General features: G+C 38.5%; 2 protein-coding genes across 2 annotated transcripts; one reads left to right on the top strand and one right to left on the bottom strand.

Moving 5' to 3' along the window:
* Window positions 1–1,276: 1,276 nt before the first annotated feature.
* On the bottom strand, window positions 1,277–12,457 carry TRAPPC6B (trafficking protein particle complex subunit 6B). Its single transcript, XM_005902286.3, has 6 exons — window positions 12,104–12,457; window positions 7,132–7,199; window positions 6,091–6,208; window positions 5,050–5,133; window positions 3,275–3,368; window positions 1,277–2,434 (listed from the first exon to the last, which is right to left on the bottom strand). The coding sequence occupies exons 1-6, from the start codon at window positions 12,182–12,184 to the stop codon at window positions 2,403–2,405; spliced, it is 477 nt and encodes a 158-aa protein (XP_005902348.1). The 5' UTR covers window positions 12,185–12,457; the 3' UTR covers window positions 1,277–2,402.
* Window positions 12,458–12,499: 42 nt separating this feature from the next.
* On the top strand, window positions 12,500–23,191 carry PNN (pinin, desmosome associated protein). Its single transcript, XM_070358769.1, has 10 exons — window positions 12,500–12,629; window positions 15,928–16,384; window positions 17,047–17,118; window positions 17,501–17,569; window positions 18,091–18,163; window positions 18,280–18,374; window positions 18,540–18,615; window positions 19,629–19,784; window positions 19,861–19,999; window positions 20,746–23,191. Exons 2-10 carry the CDS (start codon window positions 16,272–16,274, stop codon window positions 22,116–22,118), a joined length of 2,166 nt encoding a protein of 721 aa, XP_070214870.1. The 5' UTR covers window positions 12,500–12,629; window positions 15,928–16,271; the 3' UTR covers window positions 22,119–23,191.
* The last annotated feature ends 4,801 nt before the right edge of the window (window positions 23,192–27,992 follow it).

Consider the following 27,992-nt stretch of genomic DNA (forward strand, 5'->3'; position numbering starts at 1 on the left):
CAACACAAGTTTACTGTTCACTTAGGGCTGTTGATGACTATAATTAAAATGTAGTTGTACAGAAAGATACCCCAAAAAAATCTTTATTGTGGGATTACTTTAAACTGTACAATTTACTTATAACTTTCAAGTCTTTTGGATACACTCATAGTCATGTATATTTATGTTTATAATATATATTTTATATATTGCATGTGTGGTACCCTGTAAAAAAACAAAACTTTCTAAGACCAATTAACATCATTCCATGTAAGCAAATACATACAGCTCTATTTCATCCTTTTTACTGGCTGTACATTATTTCCTTGTTTGCCAGTACAAATCAAGTGCCATCAATGAATATAAGCAAATAGTGAAAATCCTTATACATACAATGAACATTTAGGTTGGTTCCACTTCTTGGCTATTAATAATGCTACAGTGGACATGGGAGTGCAAATAACTCTTTAACATCCTGATTTAAATTACTTGTAATGAATACTCTCAAGTGGGATTGCTGGAATATATAGTAGTTCTAGTTTTAAATTTTTGTGAAATCTTCCACAGTGGCTGTATCATTTTAACATTGCAAAGGCTTCCAATTTATTCATATTCTTGCCAACACACATTTTCTGGTTTGGGTTTTTTTTAATGGCCATCCTAACTGGTGTGGGGCAGTAACTGATGGTGGTTTTGATACACATCTCCCTCATTGGTCATGATGCTTAGCATCTTCGTGGACCTGCGTATCGTATAAGGGTCCAGTTCCATTCTTTAGCATGCGGATGTGTATTCAGTTTTCCCAGTACCGTTTCTTGAAGATATGCTATTAATTTTTTCTACTATTTTGCTTTATTTGATTTTCTTCAAGTCTTGAAAAGGCCTTCTCTACTACAAGATCATAAAACCTCATACTGTCTCTAGCACCTCATGGTTTTATTGTTTTAAATGTAAACCTTTGTCTTCCCCTCCCCCTATAGAAAAAAGAAAATTCAATATTCCCATACTGTTTCTCATATAACCTAACTTTTGCCTCAGCTCTACCAAGACAGGCTTATTTTTTGGCTACAAGTGGTGGCACTAATGGTAAAGAATCTGCTTGCCAATGCAGGAAACACAAGAGATGCAGGTTCAGTCCGTGGATTGGGAAGATCCGCTGGAGAAGGAAATGGCACCCAAGTCCAATATTCTTGCCTGGAGAATTCTATAGACAGAGGAGCCTGGCGGGCTACAGTCCATGGGGTCGCAAAGAGTCAGACACAGCTGAGCACACACACACAACAAAATACACAAAAGGGAGACTGAACAATACACGGAATTTATTATAAAAGAAAAAGTCCAAAGGTATAGCAGTTCCAGGATTGGTTAGTTCAAGAGCACAATTCAGGTGCTTTCTATCTGCACCTGCCATTCTCATATGATAGCTTTCATCTCCATGCTTGTCCTTTCATGATCATCAGATGAAAGAAGAGATAAGAGATACACTAGATGAGCACTGACCTCAACCCACAGAAGCTTATGGGCCCATGAATACTGGTGTGACTATCGATTCATCCACCCTCCTGCCCTTGGGGAAGACTAAAAGTAAGGGGAAAAAATACAGATGTTAGAATCTTCACCAGCACTTCCACATATGGAGAAAGAAACGGGAAGTCAAGACTGTTAACAGGAGTAAGTATAACAATTCCTTCCTCAAATACCTATTATTCTTTGGCTCTGGAGTCACTGAATTCACATCTGTATCCCACTTTATCTAGATCTATATTTTACTTTATTACATGAATGGAGCTTTCAAGAACTGAATTATATGAAAGTAAAATAAAGTTTTAAAGCAATTTAGGCAGTTAAATATATCACACACACACAATACACAATATATATAATGAAATCCTTATACATGCATAAAAACTCTTAATAGAAATAAATTATAAGCAATAAGATAATAAAGTTTAAAATTTAGTGTACTATTTGCTTTTTTAATAACTAAAACTCATAAACCAAAATTTGTTCATTTTTACACAAATATCTGGTTGGTGCATACTTTTCTTTATACTAATTTACCAAACCCTGAGTTTTGCTTCTCCATTTCTGGTTAGATATGTATCACTCTTAAGCAAATAAAAATATTTAAATAAGGGTCCTGCATTGGTGTTTAGTTATTTGAAATTAGGTTTTCATTCTGAATAGTTTCAGTGAAGTGTATGTTATAGTAGAATGTCTCTACCTGCTTTAAGGTCTGTCTTAAATTGATAAAATACAACCTTCCTCCTGCTTAAGAGTGTATCTTTCATTATACAAGTTAGCAAATAGCTTATATCAGTACAAATGTCCAACAATGTAATTAAATCATTGCCATCTGAAATACTTTATACAGGAATAATTTATCTCTTTACACTAGTAAAGCCTTGTATTTCAGTAGGTTCTTATAGCTTCTGTATCATCACTTGAAATTTACCTAAAAAGGAAAACATGAAACTCATTTTGATTTCAGGTAAAAGGTAAACATGTCTAAACATCCGTTTTCTGCTCTATTTAATAAGTTGTTTCAATCAAGAAACTTGCTATATCAAATGACTTTTCACACTTTGATAAAGTCAGTTTCATTTTTATCATGATTCTCTGGTTTGGGAATGAGTGCCTTTGTTTCTCTGATTTCTATATTTTAGGTGTTTCATTGCCAATTACTGTGAATAGAAAGGAAATAGAGTGATGCTCAAGCCAATTTTATTCTTGGTTAGTAGCTGTGGTGAAGAGATTTTTGAAAAGGAGTTTAGTGATAAAAGACTGCTTCTGCTGCTAAGTCGCTTCAGTCGAGTCTGACTCTGTGTGACCCCATAGACGGCAGCCCACCAGGCTCCTCCGTCCCTGGGATTCTCCAGGCAAGAATACTGGAGTGGGTTGCCGTTTCCTTCTCCAGATAAAAGACTAGTTGGCTTTATCTAACTATATAATAGATGTATTTGAGAAAATTTTTTAAAATCTTCAAAATTATAAGGAAATTTGCTATCTTAAAATTTTCCTTTAAAAATTAAGAGTCACCCTTTAAGTTGTCTTATAAATTTACACTTCCTTAGCACATTTTCTTAAATCATTGTCTATTATGAATTTAAAAATCACTGACTATAAATATAAGTATGCTACATATTACTACATTGTGTTAAAACGGACAAGAGTAAAATGAAACGGTTTGAGCATTTTAAATGTCCTCTAAGTAACAAAAACAAGAAACAAAAGAACACCAGACCTGATAAATAACGGTTAAAAACATTTGTTAAGAAATATGAAGTCAACTTACAGGCAGGCATTGAAGATACTTCAGCTGTTACAATACTTTTTATCCCCAAGTTTGATAAGCCACCTCTGATTAAGCCACATGTAAATGCTAAATACTAAAAGGAACAAAAGTGTAAAAAGTATTAAGGATTTACTAAGACAGTAAAGGTATTGATAAATATGACATTTAGTTAAACCTTGATAATAAGACACTTATTTGGAAAAGCTGTATAATAATTTTTCAAATTATTAAAAATTCTTATTATTAGATTTCCCAGCTCCTTGGCAACTAAACACGGACACATGACTTAAGCTCAGTCAACTCACTGGTCTAGTCCATGACCTTGAATCTACAGTGAGTGACAAAAACAAGCTGGAAATAGGTTACAAGAGACTAGAGACAGCAAAGGTGGCTTGTATCTACCATCAGTGCTGCTTGAAGGATTCTAACTAGACTCCTTGTGGAGTGATCTGGCTGCTTTAACTTCCCATGGTGCCTTTTTCTCCTCTAATTTTGGCCACACCATGTTGCATGGCTTGTGGGATCACAGTTCCCTGACCAGGGACTGAACCTGGGCCACAGCAAATCCTAACTACTAAATCACCAGGAGATTCCCCTAACCATGGTTCTTGCCTGTTTTCTGAGCCTTCCCATCAATTCTGTAAGCTAACTAATATGATTCCATTCAATCAAGATTGGTTTCTGCTTTCTACAACCAAGAATCTTGACTTGTTCAAGACTTAAAGCCTGCCACAACAAAGACTTAATCCAGTTTAAAGCATCAAAGTGCCAATGTTGACAAACTCTGCTTAGGAAACAAGGAAATGGGACTAAGCCATAGCAGAGACAGCACAAAAATGAGAACCGAAAATCAAATAGTCCAAGGTATTTTATCATCTACATTTTTGTAGTGCATGATATTCAATAATATGTATGAATAATATAGAAATTATTTTATAATATACATAAATGGGTACTGATAGGCAATCAGATATGAAATCATGAAATTATAAACTGGGAGAGAACTTGGAGATTATTTATAATATACTGTTACAATCAATTTTATTAATAAGGAAACTAAGGTCCAGAGGGGAGCTATAAGTTGTGGAGTTAGCTTAAAATCTAGATTTATTTGGTCCCAAGTTCATACTCTTCCCACTACACTAAACTGCCTTTGTGTTAGATAATTTAGGTGTGGACAAATTTTACAGATAAAAAGCAGCTTTTACATACTGCCCAATGTATTTTAATCATTTCAAAGGAACCTTTATATTAAAACTTGTCAGCTTTTCTGTAATACATCTGGCCTACTTATTTATTCCTACTTGAGACTGAAAAAAAATACATGAAACCCTGAAATGCAGTTATACTTAATACAAAACATATATTCTTAGAAACAAATATTAACTATATTAAAAATTTTTTTAATTTACTGATGGAGATTGTAAATATAAACTCCGAGGTGAATAATTTTGTATAGGTAATACCAGTTTTTTAAGCTTGAGTATCTTTTCTGATGTATCCATACTATATTTGAGAATCTTATCATTAATCTACATTTTTAATGGCATTTAAACTATAGTGTTTCTTGAATTGGTCATCATAAGCCTACTTAGTTACAAGTTAATATAAACTATTTCAATATGATAAATATCTTTCTATTTCATAGAGAAGTATTTAGGCAAAAGGAACAATTTAAAAACATTTTGAATTCAAGTCTGTTATTAGCATTGTACTTTTCCCTACATTTCTACTTGTTTCATAATAAAAAACCAATCTTTTATTCTATTAAATACCTTTGATGCATGTTCTAAATATTGTTTTCCTGCAGACATTTGAGTAAGCAGGCGAAATTTGTTGTCCTGAAGTACATAGATGCCCTGTCCCAAAAATAGAAAAACATCCAAAGTCAATGTAATGTGTACTCTTCCCTTCAAAACAATTTAAGAATTTTTAAAAGTTATTAAAACTCTCCCTTCCATTGGTCAAATTTTCTTTATACAAAGAAGTGTTGCAGTGTTCAAGTTGAAGAGTTGTTCATCATTTATAACACTAATATTTACTGAATGCGTTAAAGATACTAAAGATACAAAGATACATAAAACGGTTCCTATCCTTAAAGAATTCAGTCTAGTGTGAAAGAAGCAAAAATACATTCTAGGTGAAGTTAGCAGCCATATCTAATTAACTCATACCTTGAAAGCCAATAATTGGAGTCACTTTTCCCCCTAAGCATTTCAAGTACTTCTAGGCTAAGGCTGATGTTATTTGAAAAAATGAATTCTACTGGTAGCTAAGAGATAACATTATTTTCATTTTTTATACTTCAGTAAATGCCAAATATATTCTAAATATCTCCTATAATTTAACAAAATAAGTCAATTTTTGCGTAATCTCTCAGGCAACCTATTAACTTTATATTAACAAAATATTTTAAGAATAAAAAATACAATGGCAACTGAACAGGCAAGAATTACAATGAGACTTCAGGAATTACTTGAAAGACAGAAATGTGATATATCTGTGGTTCTGCATATTATCACCACTAAGTAATAATAATGAAAGAACCAAGCCCTAAAAGTGTTATCATTCTGATATCTGCTACTTTTTAAAACTTAAAATTTTATTGAGAGAAAGGGACAGCTGTCATTATAGATAACTGCCCTTGTCTTTATTCACTATACCCTATTAGAGGAAAAAAGTCATGATGTATTAATAACAGAAACATTCCTAAGTTTCCGAGAAATTAAGTTTTATATAACAAGTAAATCACTAAAATAGGACATTTATATTAAGATAAAGGACTTTAAAAAATAGGCCTTAATTTATCTAAATACCTGATGATTTGTCCTTAGATTGTCGATTTGTTTCTTGAATACTGTAGTCCAAAAATCTTTACAAATGAACTTCATGATATCTAACTCATCCTTGAACCTTGCAGTATCTTTTGTAAACCTAAAAAGATCAACTAGAAGTAATACAGTACTTTTCATCCAGAGAAAGCAGGAGGGGCAAATTTTTCACTAATTTGCAAACGCCACAATAGCACTGAACATTTACTAACAGTCATAAAGTGATAAGTACCAAGCAAAGTAGTTCCCACTTCAGTGAATTCACATTCTGTTATATAATGATGGACTAAAATTAGTCTAACAGTAAGCAATTTTAGGTACAGCTGACATTTTTTTAAAAAAAGCTGAGCATGATCATGGTACTGTTATATAAAATATGAAAGAAAGGTCCCTCAGTCGTGTCCGACTCCTTGCGACCCATGGACTGTAGCCTGCCAGGCTCCTCTGTCCATGGGATTTTCCAGGTAAGAATACTGGAGTGGGTTGCCATTTCCTTCTCCAGGAGATCTTCCCAATCCAGGGATCGAACCCAGGTCTCCTGCATTGCAGGTGGATTCGTTACCACCTGAGCCATGAAGGAAGATCAGGAAAATATAAGAGTTCAGTTGTTTCAGATAGTGAGAAAGGAATACTATAAGAAATTGATCTATAAGTTTGAAGATGATCACATGCATAAACAGAGACTAAGGTACGCATTTAAACCATATTCCATTTAGGATAAAGAACCTACTTAGCTTAAGTAGGAAATGCAACAAGATTTTAGGTGTTTCAGCACACCAAAGTTTTGAGGAAAAAAATTTTAAACAAATACATATTTTCTTCAAATTTTGAAACATGAAAGTTGGATAACTGAGTTAAAATAGCATCAGACCTAAAAAGAAATTTCAATCTGTGAATAAAGAACAGAGAATAAATAAAATTTAGGAATTAAAATGAAAGTATCTCAAGTTTTATACAATCTTTTGAAATGGATCATCTTTGTTCATAACCTACCTGGAAGAAAATTTTCAAATCCATACTGCTCACCTTTCTATCAATCCTTGTCCCACTCGAAACCCCATGTTTTCCAGTTTAGTTATACAGCGTCCATTTTCCTATTTAAAAAAATAACAGTTTTGAATAATTTTAGAATGCCAGAATGTAAATACTTCACTGAAACATTGTGAGGAAAAGTGAATTACAGGTCATATTTGAATTTTCTTAATCATTTTCATAAAGCAATAAGATAAACAGAGAAGTGTTACTACTTTTCAGAAATGCCAAAGCCTCTTCTCAGTTACTCTTCCTGCTTTCCCTGGCTTTTTCCATTTTCAACTATTCTTTCCATTATAAAACTGAAGTCAAGGTATCGCTTTTGACTTTTTTCTGTCATTCCCTTTGTGCTGTCACTAAGTTCTGCTTCAAAATGTCTCTTAGAGTCATCCAAGCTTTCCATTTCCCAGTGTATCTTAGGTGGTGACCCCACCATCCTACTTCTGGAATCATGCAATTGCCTCACTCTTCCTTTGACAATCTCATCCACTCTTAAGGCTTTAAATACCACCCATGTCAAAGACTCTCAAAATTCTCTGGATGACCTACAAAGCCCTATACAATCCAGACTCCTGTGCCTCTCTAACCTCACCTCCTCTTCTTCACTCACTCCATCCAGCTTCACTGATTTCCTTGCTGTCCTTAAACATGCCAGGCAGGCTCCAGGCAGCTCTCCATCTACTCACGTGACCACCTCACTGGCTTTAGGTCTTCACTCACATGTCATCATCTCAATGAGGCTAATTTCAGTCTTTTAAAACTACAGTATCATTCCACTTCAGAAACTACCTAACGATTCTCAAAGTGTGTCCCAAGACTAGCAACATCAACATCACATGGGAACTTGCAAAAATTGCAAATTCTGTAACCCCACCCCCAATTCAGTGAATCAGAAACTGTAGGTATGGGTCAGTAACCTGTTTTAAGAAGCCCTCCAAAAGTGATTCTGATGTTCTAATTTCTCTGCTTAATTTGTCTCCAAGGAGCTTCTTTCACCATTTAACCTAATATACATTTTACTAATTTTATACTGTTCGTATTCCTCTATCCCCACCTACTAGAATACAGCAACAAGAGGGCAAGAAATTTTATATATTTTGAAGCCTTTGTCTTCCATAAACACCACAAGCCTCATTATCTGCTGAACTTTCTTCTAAGTACTCCACTAACAGGGCTGACTGCTGCTGCTGCTGCTAAGTCACTTCAGTCGTGTCCAACTCTGTGCGACCCCATAGACGGCAGCCCACCAGGCTCCCCTGTCCCTGGGATTCTCCAGACAAGAACACTGGAGTGGGTTGCCATTTCCTTCTCCAATGCATGAAAGTGAAAAGTGAAAGGGAAGTCGCTTAGTCGTGTCCGACTCTTAGCGACCCCATGGACTGCAGCCCTCCAGGCTCCTCCATCCATGGGATTTTCCAAGCAAGAGTACTGGAGTGGGGTGCCATTGCCTTCTCCGATTTATGCTATAGACTTTCTAAAAACCAAATTGTGTTGTTTCTCCATTGGACCATACAGCGCCACTCTGTTAATTTCCACACCCGTTTCCAAACATGCTCAGGTAAAATGACCTGTAAATCATGATGCTCTTTGTGAAACAATCTACTCTTTGTAGAATCACCCAGGAATATATTGATAAGCAGGAAATACGCTTATATGCAGACATTCTCAAATCTTAACTACGAATCACATGAACTTGAATTAAGCCCTAGGAAAACCTTCTGATGTTGCTACTTGTTCATTTACTTTGGCATCTATGAGTGCTCACTACTAAGTACCAAATTTTTAAGAAAAACTTAGGAATATTTTATCCATTAATGTAAAAAAAAATTATTCCCAATAAATTGCTAAATGTCCAGTTATTCAGTTATTAGATTTAATACCTCTTTGGCACAGTTGGAAAATTAATGATATGAAGTGTGAGAACATTAGTCTTTTCCTTGATTTCACTTAAACTTATGACTTCATGTCTAAAAAGATATATAAAGACCATCTCTGGATGATAGAATTATGTCTTTTGTTTACATTTTTTTATTATGAAAAATTTGAAGCACACTCAAAGTAGAGACTTAACAAACCCTCATACACTGAGATGCCAGTATGGATTCTAATCATCAAGCCTACTACATAACTTTTTAAAAATCCTTTTTGCTTTGTGCACTTACAATTTTTTCCCCACCATACACAAACTGCAATAGGAAAAGTTATTTTTAATGATTCAAAACTTTTGGATTTCCTTTCTCTTATGGGACTAGCACATCTCTCAAAATTATCAGTCACGATTAGAACAACCATTTTATTTTATTTTGGCTAACCCATTGAGTGGGGGAAAGGGATTTTTAAAAAAAGGTTTTCCTGGGCAAGAGCTGAAAGAGGGAAAGAAAGTAGAAGAGAGTAGAATGAAGCAAGCTGATGCATATGTGGTGGGGCAGGGAGCAGGGATTTTATGATAAAAGAGTAAAAGAGGTGTGTTACTAATTATTCTCTGGGGAAAAGGATTTAAGGAAAGCTAAGTCCCTTGGACTGCAAGGAGATCCAACCAGTCCATTCTGAAGGAGATCAGCCCTGGGATTTCTTTGGAAGGAATGACGCTAAAGCTGAAACTCAAGTACTTTGGCCACCTCATGCGAAGAGTGGACTCATTGGAAAAGACTCTGATGCTGGGAGGGATTGGGGGCAGGAGGAGAAGGGGCCAACAGAGGACGAGATGGCTGGATGGCATCACTGACTCGATGGACATGAGTCTGAGTGAACTCCAGGAGTTGGTGATGGACAGGGAGGCCTGGCGTGCTGTGATTCATGGGGTCACAAAGAGTCAGACACGACTGAGCGACTGAACTGAACTGAACTGAACTGAACTCTACACAAACACAAATGTCTGCCATTAAGCACTAGCACTTAGCAAAGATGCTAAACATTAACTACTGGTTGTTAATGATGTTAAAGTCAAAAGTGTGTAATTTGGAAAAAATCTCTTATTACTGATGGAACTGAATAATAGACTTTGTGGGATTCCCTGGTGGTTCTGTGGTTAGGACTCACTGCTGAGGGTGTGAGTTCAGTCTGGGAACTAAGATCCTGCATGCTGCAAGCTGTGGCCCCCCCAAAAAAATAAAGGGATAAAATTTGCTTTATTTCCAATACTCTTCCTGATGTCTTCCTATTAATATCTCTAATGCATAATTAATACCAAAGACTGAACGTATCTCCCCAAAATTCATTTGTTGAAATTCTAACCCCCAGATGGTATTAGAAGGTAGGGGCCTTGGGAAATGATTCTGTCTTGAGGGTGGAGCCCTCAAGAAAAGCATTAGTGCCCGTATAAAAGATACCCCAGAGAGCTAGCTAGTCCCCTTCCACCATGTGAGCACACAGCCAAAACACATCTATCTATAAACCAGGAGAAGGCTTTCACCAGACACTGAATTTTCTGGTGTCTTGACTGTACTTCCCAGCCTTCAGAACTGTGAGAAATGAATTTCTGTTGTTTATAAATCATTTTGGCATCTTTGTTACAGCCCCCTAAAACAGACAGTATCCTGCTTATGGTTCACAAACTGACAGTACCTCTTCCTGGATGTCCTAAGGTGCCACAAATTCAACCAGTCCAAAACAATTCAGTATTTTCACCTCTTCTTTATTCCTTCTCCATCCAACCCAATGGCTCAAGCTAAACACCTGGGGATAATTTTCAATTCTCATTCCTATACCTAATCAACTCTTAAGAGATTCGGCCTCCTATCTCTCAAACCGCTCTCTCCTCTTCTCTTTCTCCAGATCTGCATCATCTCCTGCCTGGACTCCTATAATAATGGAGCTTCTCACTACTAAAGGTTCCCTCTCCAGTCCAAAGAATACTTTAATCTTTCTGAAATGCAAATGGACTGTGTCATTCTTTTTAAAAATCGTCCACTGAGAAGGTCCATATTTTTAATCATACAAGGTTCTTTCTAGCTTCAGCTTTCAATACTTTTCACTCTCCACCTATTCAATCTAGACACAGTGAATACTCATATTCACTCACAAATATGTAGGCATATTAAAATACTCTACACCTTTCATTCCACTATGACTTTTCCTTTGCCTAGGATGCTTGTTCTGCCCTTACTTTCTACCCCTCTTTATCAACAGCATTATAAAAACTAGACCTTCTGACCTGAGCATGACTTTAGAATACTTTATATATGAAATCCTACAACTCCATTATTTCATACCACCCAATACTGTTAATTATTCATTGAACCCACATTCCCCAATGACTGTGAGGCAGGGACTTCATCTTATTAATCTAAGTGTCAGGCCCACAATACACTTAACATATTTTCTAAATGAATCAATTAGTGAATGAAGACTCACATACATTAGAAGTAACCTCCAGAAGAATGGGGCCATTGTTTCCTTCTTCATTACTATATCCCCAGCGTCCAGCTCTGACATATAAAGCACACTAAAATTTTTTACATTGTGTTTCCTAATCATAGTAACACATGCAGTTTCCTTTGCTTCGACCTCAAATCTCATTAACCTTCTTTCTCTGAGTTTCCTGGAGTGTTAGAGAGGGTTAGGGATGTGGAGGGAGGGACAGGATTCTCTGGCTAGGAGAGGTCTGTCCAGTGGACAACTGGAAAGTGCTGGAAGTGACACTGGAATTAAGTAGGGGTGCCAAAATCAGCAGTTAACTCTGCAGCAAAGCAGGGCAGGGACAACACATGGAAGGGACGAAACAGAAAATCTGTGGCCTGCTAGACACAGATACGGGACTGGACAAAAAAGTATCATAGAGTAGAAGACACGAAAGAGACAAGAATGCAAGACTGAAGACAGCTGACAGGTTCTAAGGCTTAGGATACCTGAAGGTGGACCAATTTGTCTACACTTCGGGAGGAGACGCGTGGCATGCGATAGGACAGGGGTTGAAGAAAAGAACTGAGTGGAAACAAGGAGTGTCAGGGCGTGTGGCAGCACTCACCACCTCCCCCTGCTCCGCGGACTTGTACACTCCAGACACCATCTCGTTATGCAGAAGCAAAAACAACGCCTCGTCCGCCATTTCCTGCTTATTTTTCCAAGCTCGGGGTTTCGGCTCCCGTTTGGGTCCGGCTTGGGGATTCTGGATAGCGCCCCCAATGCTTGGACAGCTACGCGGCTGGCTCAGTCCGCGGCCGGGCCCAGTCCGCGGCTGGGCCCTCGTTGCTAGGAGACCAGGAATCCACGCAGCTTCCTGAAGGTTGGTAATGGAGCGAGTCTGGTCCCGGGGCGAGCTCACCCCAGGGCCACTCAGCCCTACGGCAGAACGAGAGAGTCTGACAGCAACGGGAACCAAACCCAGCCCGTGGAAACCCGATCCGGCCCCTAGGCCGGGAGGTGAAAAAACAACATCCGGTCCCCTCTACCCCGGCATTCCGCCAGCTCTATGGTCACAGAGTTCCTTGCCTGGGGTGAACCGCTGGCGCCGATAGGAGGAAGGATTTCTCGTGTGCTAAGTGGCGAAGTTGGTAAGATAAGAGAAGGGCTCCCGCAGCCATCTCTGTTAATTTGTTTTGTTAGAACTGACAACAGTGTCTAATAGCTTCATTAAAAGCTTCCACTTCTGCTCTATGTTGCTAAATATGAAAAGTTGTAAGGAGTGAATAAATCATGTTTTCAGGCTATAAATTTTAGATTGGTGATGGACAGGGAAGCCTGACGTGCTGCAGTGCATGCAGAGTCGGATACGACTGAGGACTGAACTGAACTGATAACATTTTAGGTATACTGAGAAATTATCCCAAACTGGAGTAGTGGGTTGCCATTTCCTTCTCCAGGGGATCTTCCCGACCCAGGAATTGAACCCGGGTCTCCCGCATTGTAGGCAGACGCTTTACTATGTGAGCCACCAACGAAGTCCAGGTGTAAGATTTAGAGCCATTTTGGCCGCCAGGAAGTTTACTGGGAGTAAGGGACAAGGTGGATGGAGTAAGGAAAGAACAGGGAAATTTTAATCAGAAAATGCAAATAAAAGACTTCAGAAATGCGACGTCACTGTGGGATGGAGTTCATATAAGAATCTATGGTGGATGTGGGACAAACGCTGCAGACGTGCAAATACAAATGTTAGACCATATGCACATTTTAAATTTGGCAAACTTTGGCTTAAACGTGTTGCTGCGCCTATGATCAGTTCTTTTCTTAGTAACTTAAGAGATTTTATGCCCAATGAATTCATTGCTTCCCTCAAAAGTAACGCTGAGTTTCTCAAATTGTTAACCTTTCAACTCCTCATATCCTTTAATAAAATTTAAGACCATGTACCATAATTGGAATTGAGGTGGGTTTGTTTTGTTTTTAAACATGTCTCTTATAACGTTTCAATCGGTTTTTTCAGCCACCACAAAAACAAGCATATGTATCAACAAACCCTTTGAAAATAGACTAATTTTGAAGAGTATTTTGTAATCTTAATCTTGATTTTTCCAGCACTAAAATTTCTCATTTGTGAAATCAGGTCCTTTATGTCCAATTGTATTCTCCCTCATCACCACCAGCAAGGTCAAAGATTAGGCAAAAAATTGGTATCTTACTAAGGTCGATTTCTCAAACCACAATAACAGTGTCTTCAGATATTTTGGAGACTAGAGGGGAAACTAATACTTATTGAGCATTACTAAATGTTGGACGTGGCATTCTACTGATTAACCCCTGTAAATGAGACTTAAATTTCATTTAAGGATGTTAGTAATAGATTCTAAGGAAGTAGGACTAGATCCTACCTTTTTGGCTGACTCTAAAAGCATCTTCCCATGGAAACACTGTTACACTTTGTAGCACTATTACCACACTCAGGTTCCAAGTACTGCCTACTACACAGGATTGTGATAAGGATCAATGAGACTAAGCATGCTCACAATCAGTTCAGTTCAGTTCAATCGCTCAGTGGTGTCCAACTCTTTGTGACCCCATGGATTGCAACATGCCATGCCTCCCTGTCCATCACCAACTCAAGGAGTTCACTCAAACTCATGTCCATCGAATTGGTGAAGCCATCCAACCATCTCCTCTGCCTTCAATCTTTCCCAGCATCCAGGTGTTTTCAAATGGGTCAGTTCTTTGCATCAGGTGGGCATAGTATTGGAGTTTCAGCTTCAGCATCAGTCCTTCCAATGAATATTCAGGACTGATTTCCTTTAGGATGGACTGGTTGGGTCTCCTTGCTGTCCAAGGGACTCACAAGAGTCTTCTCCAACACCACAGTTCAAAAGCATCAATTCTTTGAGGCTCAGCTTTCTTTATAGTCCAACTCTCAAATCCATACGTGACTACTGGAAAAACTGTAGCTTTCACTAGATGGACCTTTGTTGGGAAAGTAGTGTCTCTGCTTTTTAATAAGCTGTCTAGGTTGGTCATAACTTTTCTTCCAAGGAGCAACTGTCTTTTAATTTCATGGCTGCAGTCACCATCTGCAGTGATTGCTCACAATCAGAATCATGTAATTTTTTTTTTCCATACCACAGCTGCAAGCAGAATTTTAGTTCTCCAAACAGGGATCAAACCTGAGCCCCCTGCAGTGGAAGTTTAGAAGTCTTAACCATTGCACCACCAAAGAAGTCCTAGAATCATTTAGTTATTTATCAAGACTCATCCTTCTTGGCTTCCCAGGTGGTGCTAGTGGTAAAGAACCTGCCTGCCAATGCAGGAGATCCCTGGATCAGGAAGACTCCCTGGAGCGGGGAACGGCAATCCACTTCAGTATTCTTGCCTAGAGATTCCCATGGACAGAGGGGCTTGAGGCTATAGGCCATAGAGTTGCAAAGGCATGACTGAGCACACACGCATCCTTTTTACATTTTTTTTTTTTGTATCGCACTTAACCCATTTCTACCACGTTTTACAATTTACTTATGCTTTTATCTGTCTCCTCATTCTTCCCATTGCCAAACTCCTTGTGGGCAGATATCTGTATTGTACAGTGACTATCCAAGTGCCTGGCACACGGTAGGCATTTCATAAATATCTTTTGAACGCATAAGTACAGGAAGCATCTTTGCTTCCTGAGAAGCCTACAAACTTCGTGGAAGCCGAAACCACAGCTATCTTGCTCCAGGATTTTTCCAGAGTCCAGATTAACAGATCAAGAACTTTTAAGGATTGTATGAATTTAATAGTAACTCGGATTAAATACTGCTGGCCCGCTAAGTTTAGTGCAAGGATGCCTGGCTAACGAATGAAGGATGAGAACACAAAGATTATCCATAACATTGCTCTTCAGAACCCATTTTAAACCAACCAGCTGCAGCCTAGCTGTAGAGGCTAATACCCGTTATCGTCGCTCTTTTTTTTTTTTTTTTTTTTAAGTACAGCCCTGCACATGATCTGATCATTTTTTTGTAGTACAGTCTGGCACTGGTCTGATCATAGGATGATTCTGGACCGGCGTGACCTAAGGACAGTTACATTATCTCCAGACTCAGTTTCCTTATCAGTAATAACAAGCCTGAATAACAAGTTTATTCAAGCCTTTGGCTTGTGGGGGATAATGCACGTAAAGTGTTTCACAGAGTACAAAATAATTGTTAGCTACTAGGAGGAATGACTTTTCCTCTTCCTTCACTGTCGCCCCTCCGCTCTTTTAAGGTTTAACCTAATCAAGAGAAGTCTGCGCCCCGCCCACCGCCTCTCTGGGCATGCGCACCAACGGAATGGCCGCACCCTGTCCTAATCAAATAATTTACCGGGGGAAGACGGGAAAATAGCCTCGCCTGAACCCTACTCTGAGGGGATCAGGTGGTAAAACGATAAGAGGCATGTCATCTACAGGTTAAAAGGGCCAGGAAGACCCCGCTCTCCGCACCAGAAGAGCTGGGCCGCGAACCCACGTCTCCGAAGACCCAGGTACTCAAACCCGCCCCGGCTCTGCGCTAGAAGCGGAGCCCAGCCACCCGCAGCTAATTGGGGAGGGAGGGGACCCCTGCCTCACTTTTCATTGGCCCAGAGTCACAAAGGCCGGCAGTTTCTCCCCCTTCCGGTTGCTGAGTGGTTGAGGCCAAAATACAACTCCTTTTGCCATTGGCTGAGCCCACCTGTCAGTCTCTGGCGTCTTGCGGCGCGACACAGCCAGGCGCGGCCTATAGAGCAGTCTCGAAGCCTGCTGCAGGGAGAAGATGGCGGTCGCAGTGAGAACTTTGCAGGAGCAGCTAGAAAAGGCCAAAGAGAGCCTAAAGAATGTGGATGAGAATATTCGCAAGCTCACCGGGCGGGATCCGAATGACGTGAGGTAAGGAGTGGATGGGAAATGCTGGCTCCCAGAGGCGGCCGTGAAGCCGGGGTGAATTGGGGGCGGGGAGGGCGGTCAGCCCTGAGAAGACTGGAACATCGAGGCCTGTTCCCGGGCAGCCGTGGGACCCTGTTCTCGGTGAGGTGGGAATTTCCAAGGCCTTCAGCGTTAAGTCCTGAGTCTTGGGTGCGTGAGGAAGGAGAGCGGAGCCTGAGTGCCCTAGGATGGTCTCCCGTCCCGTGGGAAGGCCGGGACTGCCGATTCCCGCCCTCGGCCCCGCAGGCCCGGAACTGCAGCACAAAGCCTTCCTCCTTCCCGGGCCACCCGATTCAGGGCTGGCCCCGGGACCCTCCGGGGACGCGGTCCGCCGCCTCACCCTCCGGCTCTTGCCCACGTGCAACTTTCTTTGGGTTGGTGAAATTTGAACCTGACTCAGGCCTGTTAACGTGTAGTGATGTTGAGATAAACACAATTCTGTGAAACTGGTCTTGGGAAAACGAGGAAGTTAGTAAAGTGTTTCTTGCCGTGTTTCAAACACGTGGGTTTGAAACCGTCATCTTAGAACATTTCTGTTTATTTTCTCTTGATGGTGAACCGCACCCGTTGAAGTGTTTGGTGCTGTTAGAAACGATTGTTGGACTGATATGTAAATTATTTTGTAGGCCCATCCAAGCCAGGTTGCTCGCCCTTTCTGGTCCTGGTGGAGGTAGAGGACGTGGTAGTTTATTGCTGAGGTAAGATTTCCTTAAAATGTAATCCATTGGTACTGTACTAAATGAATCGGTTTAAGCAAATTTCGTGCTAGAGCCAGTGTTAAGAAAAGTTTGGTTTGTTTGAAGCTGTGATTAGCTGCAGTTTCTGTATAGTTACTTTCATTTACATTTACAGCTAGAGATTGAAGAATATAGTAACTATATCAGTTATGTGCAAAGTTTATTTATTCTCATAGGTCTAAAAGAAATGCTATAAAAACATCCATCTTGAAGTAAATGTCCATCTGAGGTTACTTTATTCGGAAGAGGAGTTTTTAATATCGGCAACTAAATTATCTTCTTAAATAGAAATAACCATTTTTCTTAATTTTCATATGCTTTATGTTGGACATTTTTATTGCAGGCGTGGATTCTCAGATAGTGGAGGAGGACCCCCAGCCAAACAGAGAGACCTTGAAGGGGCAGTCAGTAGGTATGTTGGAGGACAAGATTCTGGAAGCATACTTTATTTTATGAAGTAGAATATAAATATTTAATCTTGTTGAATTGAGTTGTATTAGAATTGAGTGGTATATCACTTACTCTGAGTCTTTTCACTTGGTATTTGACTGAACTGAGACAGCCAGTATCCCTCAAAACTCAGTTGTTCATGGCAGTAGCAGAAATCTTAGCACATGGAGAAGGAAGTGGCAGCCCACTCCAGTATTCTTGCCTGGAAAAGTCCATGGACAGAGGAGCCTGGCAGGCTGCAGTCCATGGGGTTACATGACTGAGCACGCATGCATGATAGAGATTGGAGGGAGATGGGTTGGTAGCAATAAACTGGTAGAACTAAAAAAAGAAAGCACAGTAAAGGTCAGGAGAAAGATAAGATCAAGGAGATAGTCAGTTTGTCTTACTTTCCTGTCTTGCACTACAAAAGCTTAACTGGGTTGAGAGCTATAGGAGATCAAAGTTTGAATCGGCCTTTTTAAATTCCCTTTCCTATGTCAGGCTGGGAGGGGAGCGTCGGACTCGACGAGAATCACGCCAGGAAAGCGACCCAGAGGATGATGATGTTAAGAAGGTAATTGAGATTAAAAGAACTTCATAGAGGGTGAATATAGTATTTTCACCTTACTACATTTAGTAGAGTACTACCCGTATGTTAGTTAAATTACTGAGATTTTTTTTCTCCTGCAGCCAGCTTTGCAGTCTTCAGTTGTAGCTACCTCCAAAGAGCGCACACGGAGAGACCTTATCCAGGATCAAAATATGGATGAAAAGGGAAAGCAAAGGTATCTTAAGTATCTTTCTGAAGGAAAACAGCTCTTGTTAAATAACACAATTTTAAGAAAATTTTAGGAATTTTTCAAGTGTCTATACTGTGCTGCTTTTAGGACATGGCAGGCTTAAATAAAGTAGAACCTTTTGAAACTGGATTTTGTTTTTCTTTTCTTCAGAAACCGGCGAATATTTGGCTTGTTGATGGGCACCCTTCAGAAATTTAAACAAGAATCCACTGTTGCTACCGAAAGGGTATTTATGCAATTTTTCTTTTGCTTCCTTTATTAAGCTGTCAAAGTAGTTGATTATGTGTTAAATGTTTAAAAAAATCTTAAGATTTAATTGCAAGATTCAATTAAATTTAATTGCAAGTGAAATGATATTTCCTGAGTGAAAAAGATTTAATTGCCAGCCTAAAATGAAGCTAAGAAAAAACTTAAAACTTTCTCAAGTTGTTACTAACTGGTTCTTTCTCAGGTGCTGTTAAGTAACTTAGTGAACTTTTCTTTGTTGTTCAGTGAGCCTAATTTGACTCAGGAGAACCTGGATTCGGGTTTCAGCTCTATAGCAATCTCATTTTCAGGTCTTGGGCAAGTCTGCATTTCTTCAGGCCTTATAGTACTTTCTTTCAAACAGCAAGTTGAACTTGTTAATCATTGTAATTTATTAAGTAATTATAATTTCTAAAACACACTCAGGTATTCTAGAAGCAGAAGCATAAATTATATTCCCTGCTCTCCAGAGTTTATTTGTCCTATTTGTGGAAGTTTTTATTTTGCTAAAGCTACAAAATTGTGTCTTTGGAGTTGAACACCAAGTTACTGCTTCTGAGGGGAGAAGGGAGATAGCAATTCAGTTATAGGAAGTTAATAAAGTTTTATTTCAGAGAGAGTGAACTAGTTGTCTGTTCTAGGATATCACTTGTCTCCAGTTTTTTGCTTTGGAAAGAGTAACTGAAAATAACCTATAAAGACAGTACTCTTCTCTTTCAGGTGAACTTTTAGGTTAAGTTCTTTCATATATTGTGTTGGAATGGAATGCTAACTGATATTACAGCTAGCAGCTTTAAAATTTAGATTTTTTACATGAAAAGGCTTCAGTCCCCATTTCCTGAAAGGGAAACTACAGTCTGCTTCAGATGCCAAGTTTGAATTAGCTGGTGTCCTGAATTACAGATGTGACGCATGTTTGTAGACATCAGTAAAATTGCAGTGTTTCACATCAGGGTGCATAATAAGCTTTTAAAGGTTATTGTTTATCCTTAGCAAAAGAGACGCCAGGAAATTGAACAAAAACTTGAAGTGCAGGCAGAAGAAGAAAGAAAACAGGTTGAAAATGAGAGGAGAGAACTGTTTGAAGAGAGACGTGCTAAACAGACAGAACTGCGGCTTTTGGAACAGAAGGTTGAGCTTGCGCAGCTGGTGAGTATATTTTGGAATTCTAAAATTGGTAATCCTTCATGTTGACAAAAGCACTGACCTTTTACCTTTTCTTTAGCAAGAAGAATGGAATGAGCATAATGCCAAGATAATTAAATATATCAGAACTAAAACAAAGCCCCATTTGTTCTATATTCCTGGAAGAATGTGTCCTGCTACCCAAAAATTAATAGAGGAGTCTCAGAGAAAAATGAATGGTAAGTGTAAAGAAGAGGTCCCTTGAAATTTCCTTAATGGGTAACAGATTTATACATAGATACATATTTATTTCTTTCATGTAGCAATTGGAATTCGTTGATGTTTTAGAAAGATATTAAGGTGCTAATGTGTTTGGAGTATAGGATCGTTTGTTTCATGACAGATCTTAGATACAAGAAACTTAACATATTAGGTGGTGCTTAATGCATGTTTGTTTCTAAAGCATTTGTGTGAGCTGACTTCTTTTTTTGCTTGATATTCTTAGTAGCCTGGTTCAAATGCTGATGAATCAAGAAAAAGGTGAAGATTGTTGTAGTCTATAGAGGAAGTATATACATGGAAGGGTAGATACTACTAAGATTGTGATTAGCTCATTTGTCTCTTTTTGGGATCGGAAAAATTAATTCATGATATGATACCATGAAACTGATTGTTTAAAAGAAGTTTTGTTCTTTTTTCATTTAGTCTGCAGTAAAATAGCAAAAGATTGTCCTGTTTTTCCATCAGGTAGATAATGTGTAGTTTTGTCTGCTACTGATTTCTTAAAGTGTTTAGGTTTCCAGTGTGCTTTTGCCATCTTGGATCAGTTTGGAATTACTTACTTGACATAATCAGTTTTGTTATCTCTTTACAAAAAAGACATTTAGATAAGATTCCAATGACATTTTGTGACCAGATGTCAAATTGTGACTTTGAATTTTTTAAATCTTAGTAAATTTTACACATGTAAATTTTTATTCTTTAGCTTTATTTGAAGGTAGACGCATCGAATTTGCAGAACAAATAAATAAAATGGAGGCTAGGCCTAGAAGACAATCAATGAAGGAAAAAGAGCATCAGGTGGTGGTGCGTAATGAAGAACAGAAGTCGGAACAAGAAGAGGGTAAGGTGGCTCAGCGAGAGGAAGAGTTGGAGGAGACAGGTAATCAGCACAATGATGTAGAAATAGAGGAAGCAGGAGAGGACGAGGAAAAGGAAATTGGTATAGTTCATAGTGATGCAGAGAAGGAACAGGAGGAGGAGGAACAAAAACAGGAAATGGAAGTAAAGATGGAGGAGGAAACTGAGGTAAGGGAAAGTGAGAAGCAGCAGGATAGTCAGCCTGAAGAAGTTATGGATGTGCTAGAGATGGTTGAGAGTGTCAAAAATGTAATTGCTGAGCAGGAGGTAATGGAAATCAATCAAGTTGAAAGCATAGAACCTTCAGAAAATGAAACTAGCAAAGAATTGGAGCCAGAAATGGAATTTGAAGTTGAGCCAGATAAAGAATGTAAATCTGTTTCTCCTGCAAAAGAGAATGCTAGTACTCTAGAAATGGAAAATGAGCCTGAGGAAAAAGAAGAAAAAGAATCTGAGCCCCAACCTGAGCCTATGGCTCAACCTCAGTCCCTGCCTCAGCCCCAGCCCCAATCTCAATCTCAATCCCAGTCTCAGCCCCAACAGGTACTCCAGCCCCCGCCTCTCTCTCAGCCTGAGACTTTGCCATTAGCTGTTTCTCAGCCACCACCTCAGGTTATTCAGGAGCAAGGACATTTACCACCTGAGAGGAAGGAGTTTCTTGTAGAATCTGTAAAACTCACTGAGGTGACAGAGCCAGTCCTGACGGTACATTCAGAGAGCAAGAACAAAACCAAAACTAGGAGCAGAAGTAGAGGTCGAGCTAGAAATAAAACAAGCAAGAGTAGAAGTCGAAGCAGTAGCAGTAGTAGTTCTAGTAGCAGTTCAACCAGTAGCAGCAGTGGAAGCAGTTCCAGCAGTGGCAGTAGCAGTAGTCGAAGTAGTTCCAGTAGCAGCTCAAGTACAAGTGGCAGCAGCAGTAGAGACAGTAGCAGCAGCACGACTAGCAGTAGTGAGAGCAGAAGTCGGAGTAGGGGCCGGGGGCATAACAGAGATAGAAAGCACAGAAGGAGCGTGGATCGGAAGCGAAGGGATGCTTCAGGACTAGAAAGAAGTCACAAGTCTGCAAAAGGAGGTAGTAGTAGAGATGCAAAAGGATCAAAGGATAAGAATTCCCGGTCTGACAGAAAGAGGTCTATATCAGAGAGTAGTCGATCAGGCAAAAGATCTTCAAGAAGTGAAAGAGACCGAAAATCAGACAGGAAAGACAAAAGGCGTTAATGGAAGAAGCCAGGCTTTCTTAGCCTATTCTTTGCAGCAGAAGATTTCTTGATGAGTTAAAAGGATTACCTTTCCTTGTAAGGAGAATGCTGCCTTAAGAATTGCATGTTGTAAAAAATTTTTTGGAAAATACAGACTGTTTGTTTACCAGACACTCTTGTACTTTTGCATAATTTTGTAAGAGTTATTTATCAAAATTATGTGAGGTTCCAAAATATGTAAAAACAATAATAATAAAAAAAGATTAACATCCCTTGTCATCTTTTTTAAATATCCTATACTCTTCAGTAAGAATCTGTATATTTTAATAGGTAAATCTTTAAGTCTGTTCCCTTCTGTATCATACATTGCTTTTGTAGAAATAAATGTGCATTTATTTCATTAGCTTTGGGATGTCCTCGTTGACGCTTGTATAATAAATACCCTCATGATACCATTTTCAGCTTTTATCACTAGATACTAAACATGATTAGAATGTTTTTGAAGATTTCATCACTTTTATTTGCCTTAGGCAATTATTTTGAGTTGTCAAAGTCAGATCTTTCCAGCTTTGATGGGAACATAGTTTGTTCTTCAGAATCACTTAGCACATTTTTCTAATCTCCTTGTTGTTTTAATCTAAGCATTTCCCCATTTTTCCTGTTTTCTCATATTTAAACCATATATTTGGTAGAATAAACAGTATGGCATTTTCTTTATGATTATGGGAGCATCTTTGTCTCCATGGTTACTTCTGTGATACAGCATATACATCTGTTAAAGAAAATAATCATTTTCTAGGGGAAGGAGGTAGAAAAGTATTTTCTAAACTTGGATTTTAAGTTTGTGGTCTTGTCTTAACTTTTGTGTTGGCCCTATCTGAAACATGCCAATATGTGTTTTCAAGAATTTTTGTTTAAGTATTTGTGTGAAAGTTTACAAAATGAAGGAACTTCATCTACACTTGAATCTGTAAGCAAGATAACACGCAAGTGGTACCAAATGATTATTTGTTGTTTTATAAATTTGTATGAATTTGGAGTATCTGTTGCCCATTACTATATGTGTGCAAATAAATGTGGCTTAGACTTGTGTGACTGCTTAAGACTAGTACTTGTATTAACTTTTTGATGCTTTATACAAGAGAGCACTTAAATTGCAGATGGTCTTTTTTTGAGTTCATAATTTTTTGTCGTGACTGTAGCTTTAGGCTTAATTTTGAATATTTATTATGCCATCTCTTGACAAGAAAACGGTAAGAGTTAAAATGTCAACACATTTCCAGCATTGTATAAATGTTAGTTAACGTGGTAAAAGAAAGATCTCTTTAAAAAATCCTTTCTTGGAGCAATTATTACATAGTAAACGTGTAGATCTTCTCAAGCTGCAAAGCTAGATACCTGCATCCCTGGGCCAGTTGTTTCTACCAAGAGTCACTTTACCTAGGAATTGTAATGCTTTTCAGCATTACAGTATAAGCTTTATTTTCTTGTGTGCCATTATGGGGAGAAGGTTGGTAAACACTTAAAAGGGATAACCATAGGACAACCTGATTCTTTTCTTAAAGCATCCTTGTTCGATGAATCTAAAATACTTATATGTATTAAGATCTTATACAAATTAAATGTTCACTCATTTTTATCCAGAAAATTTGAACTGTTGTCATGGTGCTTATACAGAAGATTATTTTGGGATTATAATGCATGAGGAGAAAAAAGGAAAAGATCTTTGGAATATGCAGAACAATTTTATTTTGGTTAAGCTGTACTGATCACGTATATAAAGAAAATTCTAATAACTTCGTTAGCTTTTTAGTGGTATGCATTTATAAATTAGAAGGTTTCATTTTTAAAATTGGGTTTTGCTTTATCCTTGTAAATGATATTTTAAGGAATTTATGTTAAGAGAATCATGTAATTGGTTCCTTACAAAGATACAAGAAATGTTAGAATGTAAAAGTAGTGACAATTTCTTAGGGGGAAAAGACATACAGAAATCCTATTAGAAATTATTTTTATGGGAAAATGTAGAAGCTTAAAAGGGGTACATTTACTGACCAAGGACTGCAATTAGTTTGGAGCTCTGTTAATTAGAGACATCTAAGAGGCTGTTAAGAAAACGCTTTGCTCTAAGAGTCCAAGGTTAGGTATGGCCACAGAAATTAGAAAATAGTATCATCTTCGATGAGCTGTATCCAGTCTAGGGCTTGTCCTTGCAGTATGTAGAACTCTGGTAATTATACACATGTATACTCTAGTCATTAGGGCCAAGCACTAATGCAGCAATTGAGTGAGTTGATAGGCTACTAAGTTGACAGATGATTGCATGGGATAGTAATGTAGGCCAGTTCCCTCAGAATAGCAAGTCACTAGCATGTTTGGGCAGAGAAGGCAATGGCAACCCACTCCAGTACTCTTGCCTGGCAAATCCCACAGACAGAGGAGCCTGGTGGGCTGCAGTCCATGGGGTCGCTAGAAGTCGGACACAACTGAGCGACTTCACTTTGATGCATTGGAGAAGGAAATGGCAACCCACTCCAGTATTCTTGCCTGGAGGATCCCAGGGATGGGGGAACCTGGTGAGCTACCGTCTCTGAGGTCGCACAGAGTCGGACACAGCTGAAGCAGCTTAGCAGCAGCAGCAGCATGTTTGGGGGTTCATTTCTTAACATGAGTTTTTTAGATAATTTTTTTTTTAATCCTTGAATAAAAGTAAAATCAGTTTCCCTTGAGATACTGCCATTAAAGCACTTAGCCCAGAAAAATCTGTTGCCTGTCTACATGTTTGGACTTGGCTTCTGTAAGAAATCAATGGGGAGGATTGCAGCTTGGCAAACCTGAAGTAGCTGAAAATCTCTTAAACACTACTTTGTCTCACCTAGCATAATACTTCCCATTGCCATTTCAGTACCTTATTTAAGTTTATAACACCCCTACTATCCTCTTGTCTTTATTTTCTTCCATAATTCTTCGTATTATGTAGTTATATTGTACTTTGATATATTGTATATGTCCCATTAGAATTCAAACTCCATGAGTTTTTTAATCCCATTGCTGTAATTCAGATACCTTGGATATGAACCTTGTTATAGGCAATATAATGAATAAATTATGGTGGGTAATTAATGTTCGTGTGGTTTGATCTTTTTCTTTCCAGCTTATGTTACCTCTTCTATCACATTAAAATACGCTTCTTTGAAACAGCTGTTTTAAATGTACCAGCCATTGTAGCTGGACCCAAGGAGGCATTTCTGGCTTAAGTTCTTTAGCTTTTATTTATGGCATGTCATTAGAGAGTTTTGAACAAAGAGGTTAAATGATAGGATTTAATAGAATTACTCTGGCGACTGTGCTAAGGAAAGACTAAATGGAACCGAGGTCAGTAACAAAGGGTTAAGGAGCTACTGTAATTAGACACGATGTAGTGACTTGGGGGTGGTAGCAGCAGAAGTTGTTAACAGATTCTGCTGCTGCTGCTGCTAAGTCGCTTCAGTCATGTCCAACTCGGTGCGACCCCAGAGACGGCAGCCCAGCAGGCTTCCCCGTCCCTGGGATTCTCCAGGCAAGAACACTGGAGTGGATTGCCATTTCCTTCTCCAGTGCAGGAAAGTGAAAGGTTAAAGTGAAGATCCTCAGTTGTGTATGACTCTTGGCGACCCCATGGACTGCAGCCCACCAGGCTCCTCCATCCATGGGATTTTCCAGGCAAGAGTACTGGAGTGGGGTGCCACTGTTTTAAGATAGTCCTTTCAAGTGGACTGTATGTTGTGAGAAGTCAGGGGTGATTAAAGATTTTACCTGGACTAGAAGTGGATTGCTCTTAACTGAAATGGGAAAGATCAGAATGAATAAACAGGTTTGAGGATAGTGAAGGTGAGTGGGTCAGGAACTTAGAGATTCCTGTTGGATATCCAAGTGACAATATGCAGTAAAAGAAGCAAGACAGTTTACTGGAAGTGAAGTTGATTCAGGGGATGCTTTACTGGAAATAGAAATTTGAGAGTTCTGAGTGTATCCATGGTAAGATCCCCAAGGGTAAGAATGGAAGAAGAGTTGTAATGAGAGTCCTGGGCATTTCGGCTTTTAAGAGAATGGGGAGCTAAGGAGAAACCAGAAAAATAGGGAAATAGAGTGGAGTGGTGTTTTCGAAGGTCAGGGAAGGAAGCCTTTGCAGGAGGAAGTAGTGAAATGTGCCAAGTGATACAAATAGGTTAATGAAGAGTAAGAACCCTTGAATTTAGCAACAGGTCACTACTAGTGAACTTCAGAAGGACAGTTTCATAAAACAGGCCCTACTATATATATAGCACAGTGAAACTATATTCAATATCCTGTGATATAATGGAAAACAATATAAAAAATACATAACTGAGTCACTTTGCTGTACAGCAAAAATTAACAAACTATTTGAATAAATTTTTTAAAGAACAGATTCAGGAGAGTGATGGGGTAAGAGCATGATGGAAAAGAAATGTATCATTTCCAGTTAAGGTAGTTACATTGAAGCTACCTATCTCCCCACTTAGAACTAGAAAAGCTGTGATTGATACATAGACATATGTATGTGTATGTCTCTGTATATAATTACAGAAGTATAGATACAAACATCTGAAGCCTTCAGAGAACCATTAAGGTACTAAAGAATTATAGGGCCAAAATCTGAGAAAGGAAGAAAAAGAGGTGCTTGTTGTTTGGGGTTACTTTTCCCTCAGGACCTATTCTGGAAAGACTACCAAGAAGCTGAAAACTGTACAGAATCAGGTGCCAAGCAGACAAAATCTTGAGTTCAGTAGTCACCAAAAAAGGGAGCGCTTTTAAGCCTCCCATGCCCCAGGCTTTGAATTGGAACCCCAAGTTACTATATACTCTAGGAATAGGTTGAACCAGAAGTATTAATTGCCAGTTTTCAAAGGGACTGAATGAACCTTACTGGATTGTTATCTGAGATTCAGAGGAGCAAAGTTGGTTTGTATGAAGATGGCATCACCAGTGTTTCAAGTTTTTATGCAGTTTTTTGCACATGATCAAATATAACCAGGAGTAAAAAGAGAGAAAGACCTGGTCAAAAGACAACAGACACAAAGGTGACAGAGTCAAAAGGAGTCCTGATAATGGTGTTATCAATCCTGGACTTTAACTGCTTAATATATACAAGGAACTAAGGGAAGATGGAGAATTTAACAGAATGGAAAATTAGTTTTACAAAGCTAAATGGAAATTCTAGAACTGAGAAACATTTTGAAATCAAGAGTTCAGTAGCCAAATTTAGCAATAGATCAGAGACAGTCAATGGATAGTGGCTGAGGATCTTCCACAACTGAGGAAACACAATAAGGCCATAGTCTTGAACCTCAAGTGGAATAAGTAAAAAGCACTTAAGCATCGTAAAACTTTTCAAATACAAATCCAAATGTATGGGAATTTTCTAGTATCTTTTTATTACTGATTTATAGTTTTAATTCTACTGTCATTAAAGAGCTTATTCTGTGTAATTTCAATAGATTAAATTTTGTTGAGAATTACTATTAGGTTAGACCTTGCATATGTTTAGTTGAATAACTATTATGTGGCCTTGAACAAAATAGTGATTCTGTAGCTATTTGCAGTTCATGTCAGTTAGATTCTTTTTATTGATGTGTTGCTTAAATCTTTTATATCCTTATTTATTGACTTAGTTACCAAGAGGTGTGTTATAATTTGCCAGTAAGTTCATGGATTTGTCTTCTTTCGTTTTTATGTATTTTTGAGGCTGTTTTAGTGCATATAAATTTAAAATAGCTTCATCATCTTTGTGAATTGACCCTTTTAGAATTTTCAAGTGTGTTTATCTCTTAACAATATTTTTTTTCTTAAAGTCTACTCTGATAGCTACTGAAGCTTTCTTTGGGATAGTGTT

Source organism: Bos mutus, chromosome 21 (assembly GCF_027580195.1).
Source record: "Bos mutus isolate GX-2022 chromosome 21, NWIPB_WYAK_1.1, whole genome shotgun sequence".
In the NCBI taxonomy this organism is placed as follows: Eukaryota; Metazoa; Chordata; class Mammalia; order Artiodactyla; family Bovidae; genus Bos; species Bos mutus.

Excerpts from the sequence above, each read along its gene's own strand:
- TRAPPC6B (XM_005902286.3), bottom strand. The coding sequence starts at position 12,184 with ATGGCGGACGAGGCGTTGTTTTTGCTTCTGCATAACGAGATGGTGTCT. Across the intron at positions 7,200-12,103 it reads CCGCGGAGCAGGGGGAGGTG|GAAAATGGACGCTGTATAAC; the intron begins GTGAGTGCTGCC and ends TTTTTTAAATAG. Across the intron at positions 5,134-6,090 it reads ATCTAAGGACAAATCATCAG|GGCATCTATGTACTTCAGGA; the intron begins GTATTTAGATAA and ends TTTTTGGGACAG.
- PNN (XM_070358769.1), top strand. The coding sequence starts at position 16,272 with ATGGCGGTCGCAGTGAGAACTTTGCAGGAGCAGCTAGAAAAGGCCAAA. Across the intron at positions 17,570-18,090 it reads CTTGAAGGGGCAGTCAGTAG|GCTGGGAGGGGAGCGTCGGA; the intron begins GTATGTTGGAGG and ends TTCCTATGTCAG. Across the intron at positions 18,164-18,279 it reads AGGATGATGATGTTAAGAAG|CCAGCTTTGCAGTCTTCAGT; the intron begins GTAATTGAGATT and ends TTTCTCCTGCAG.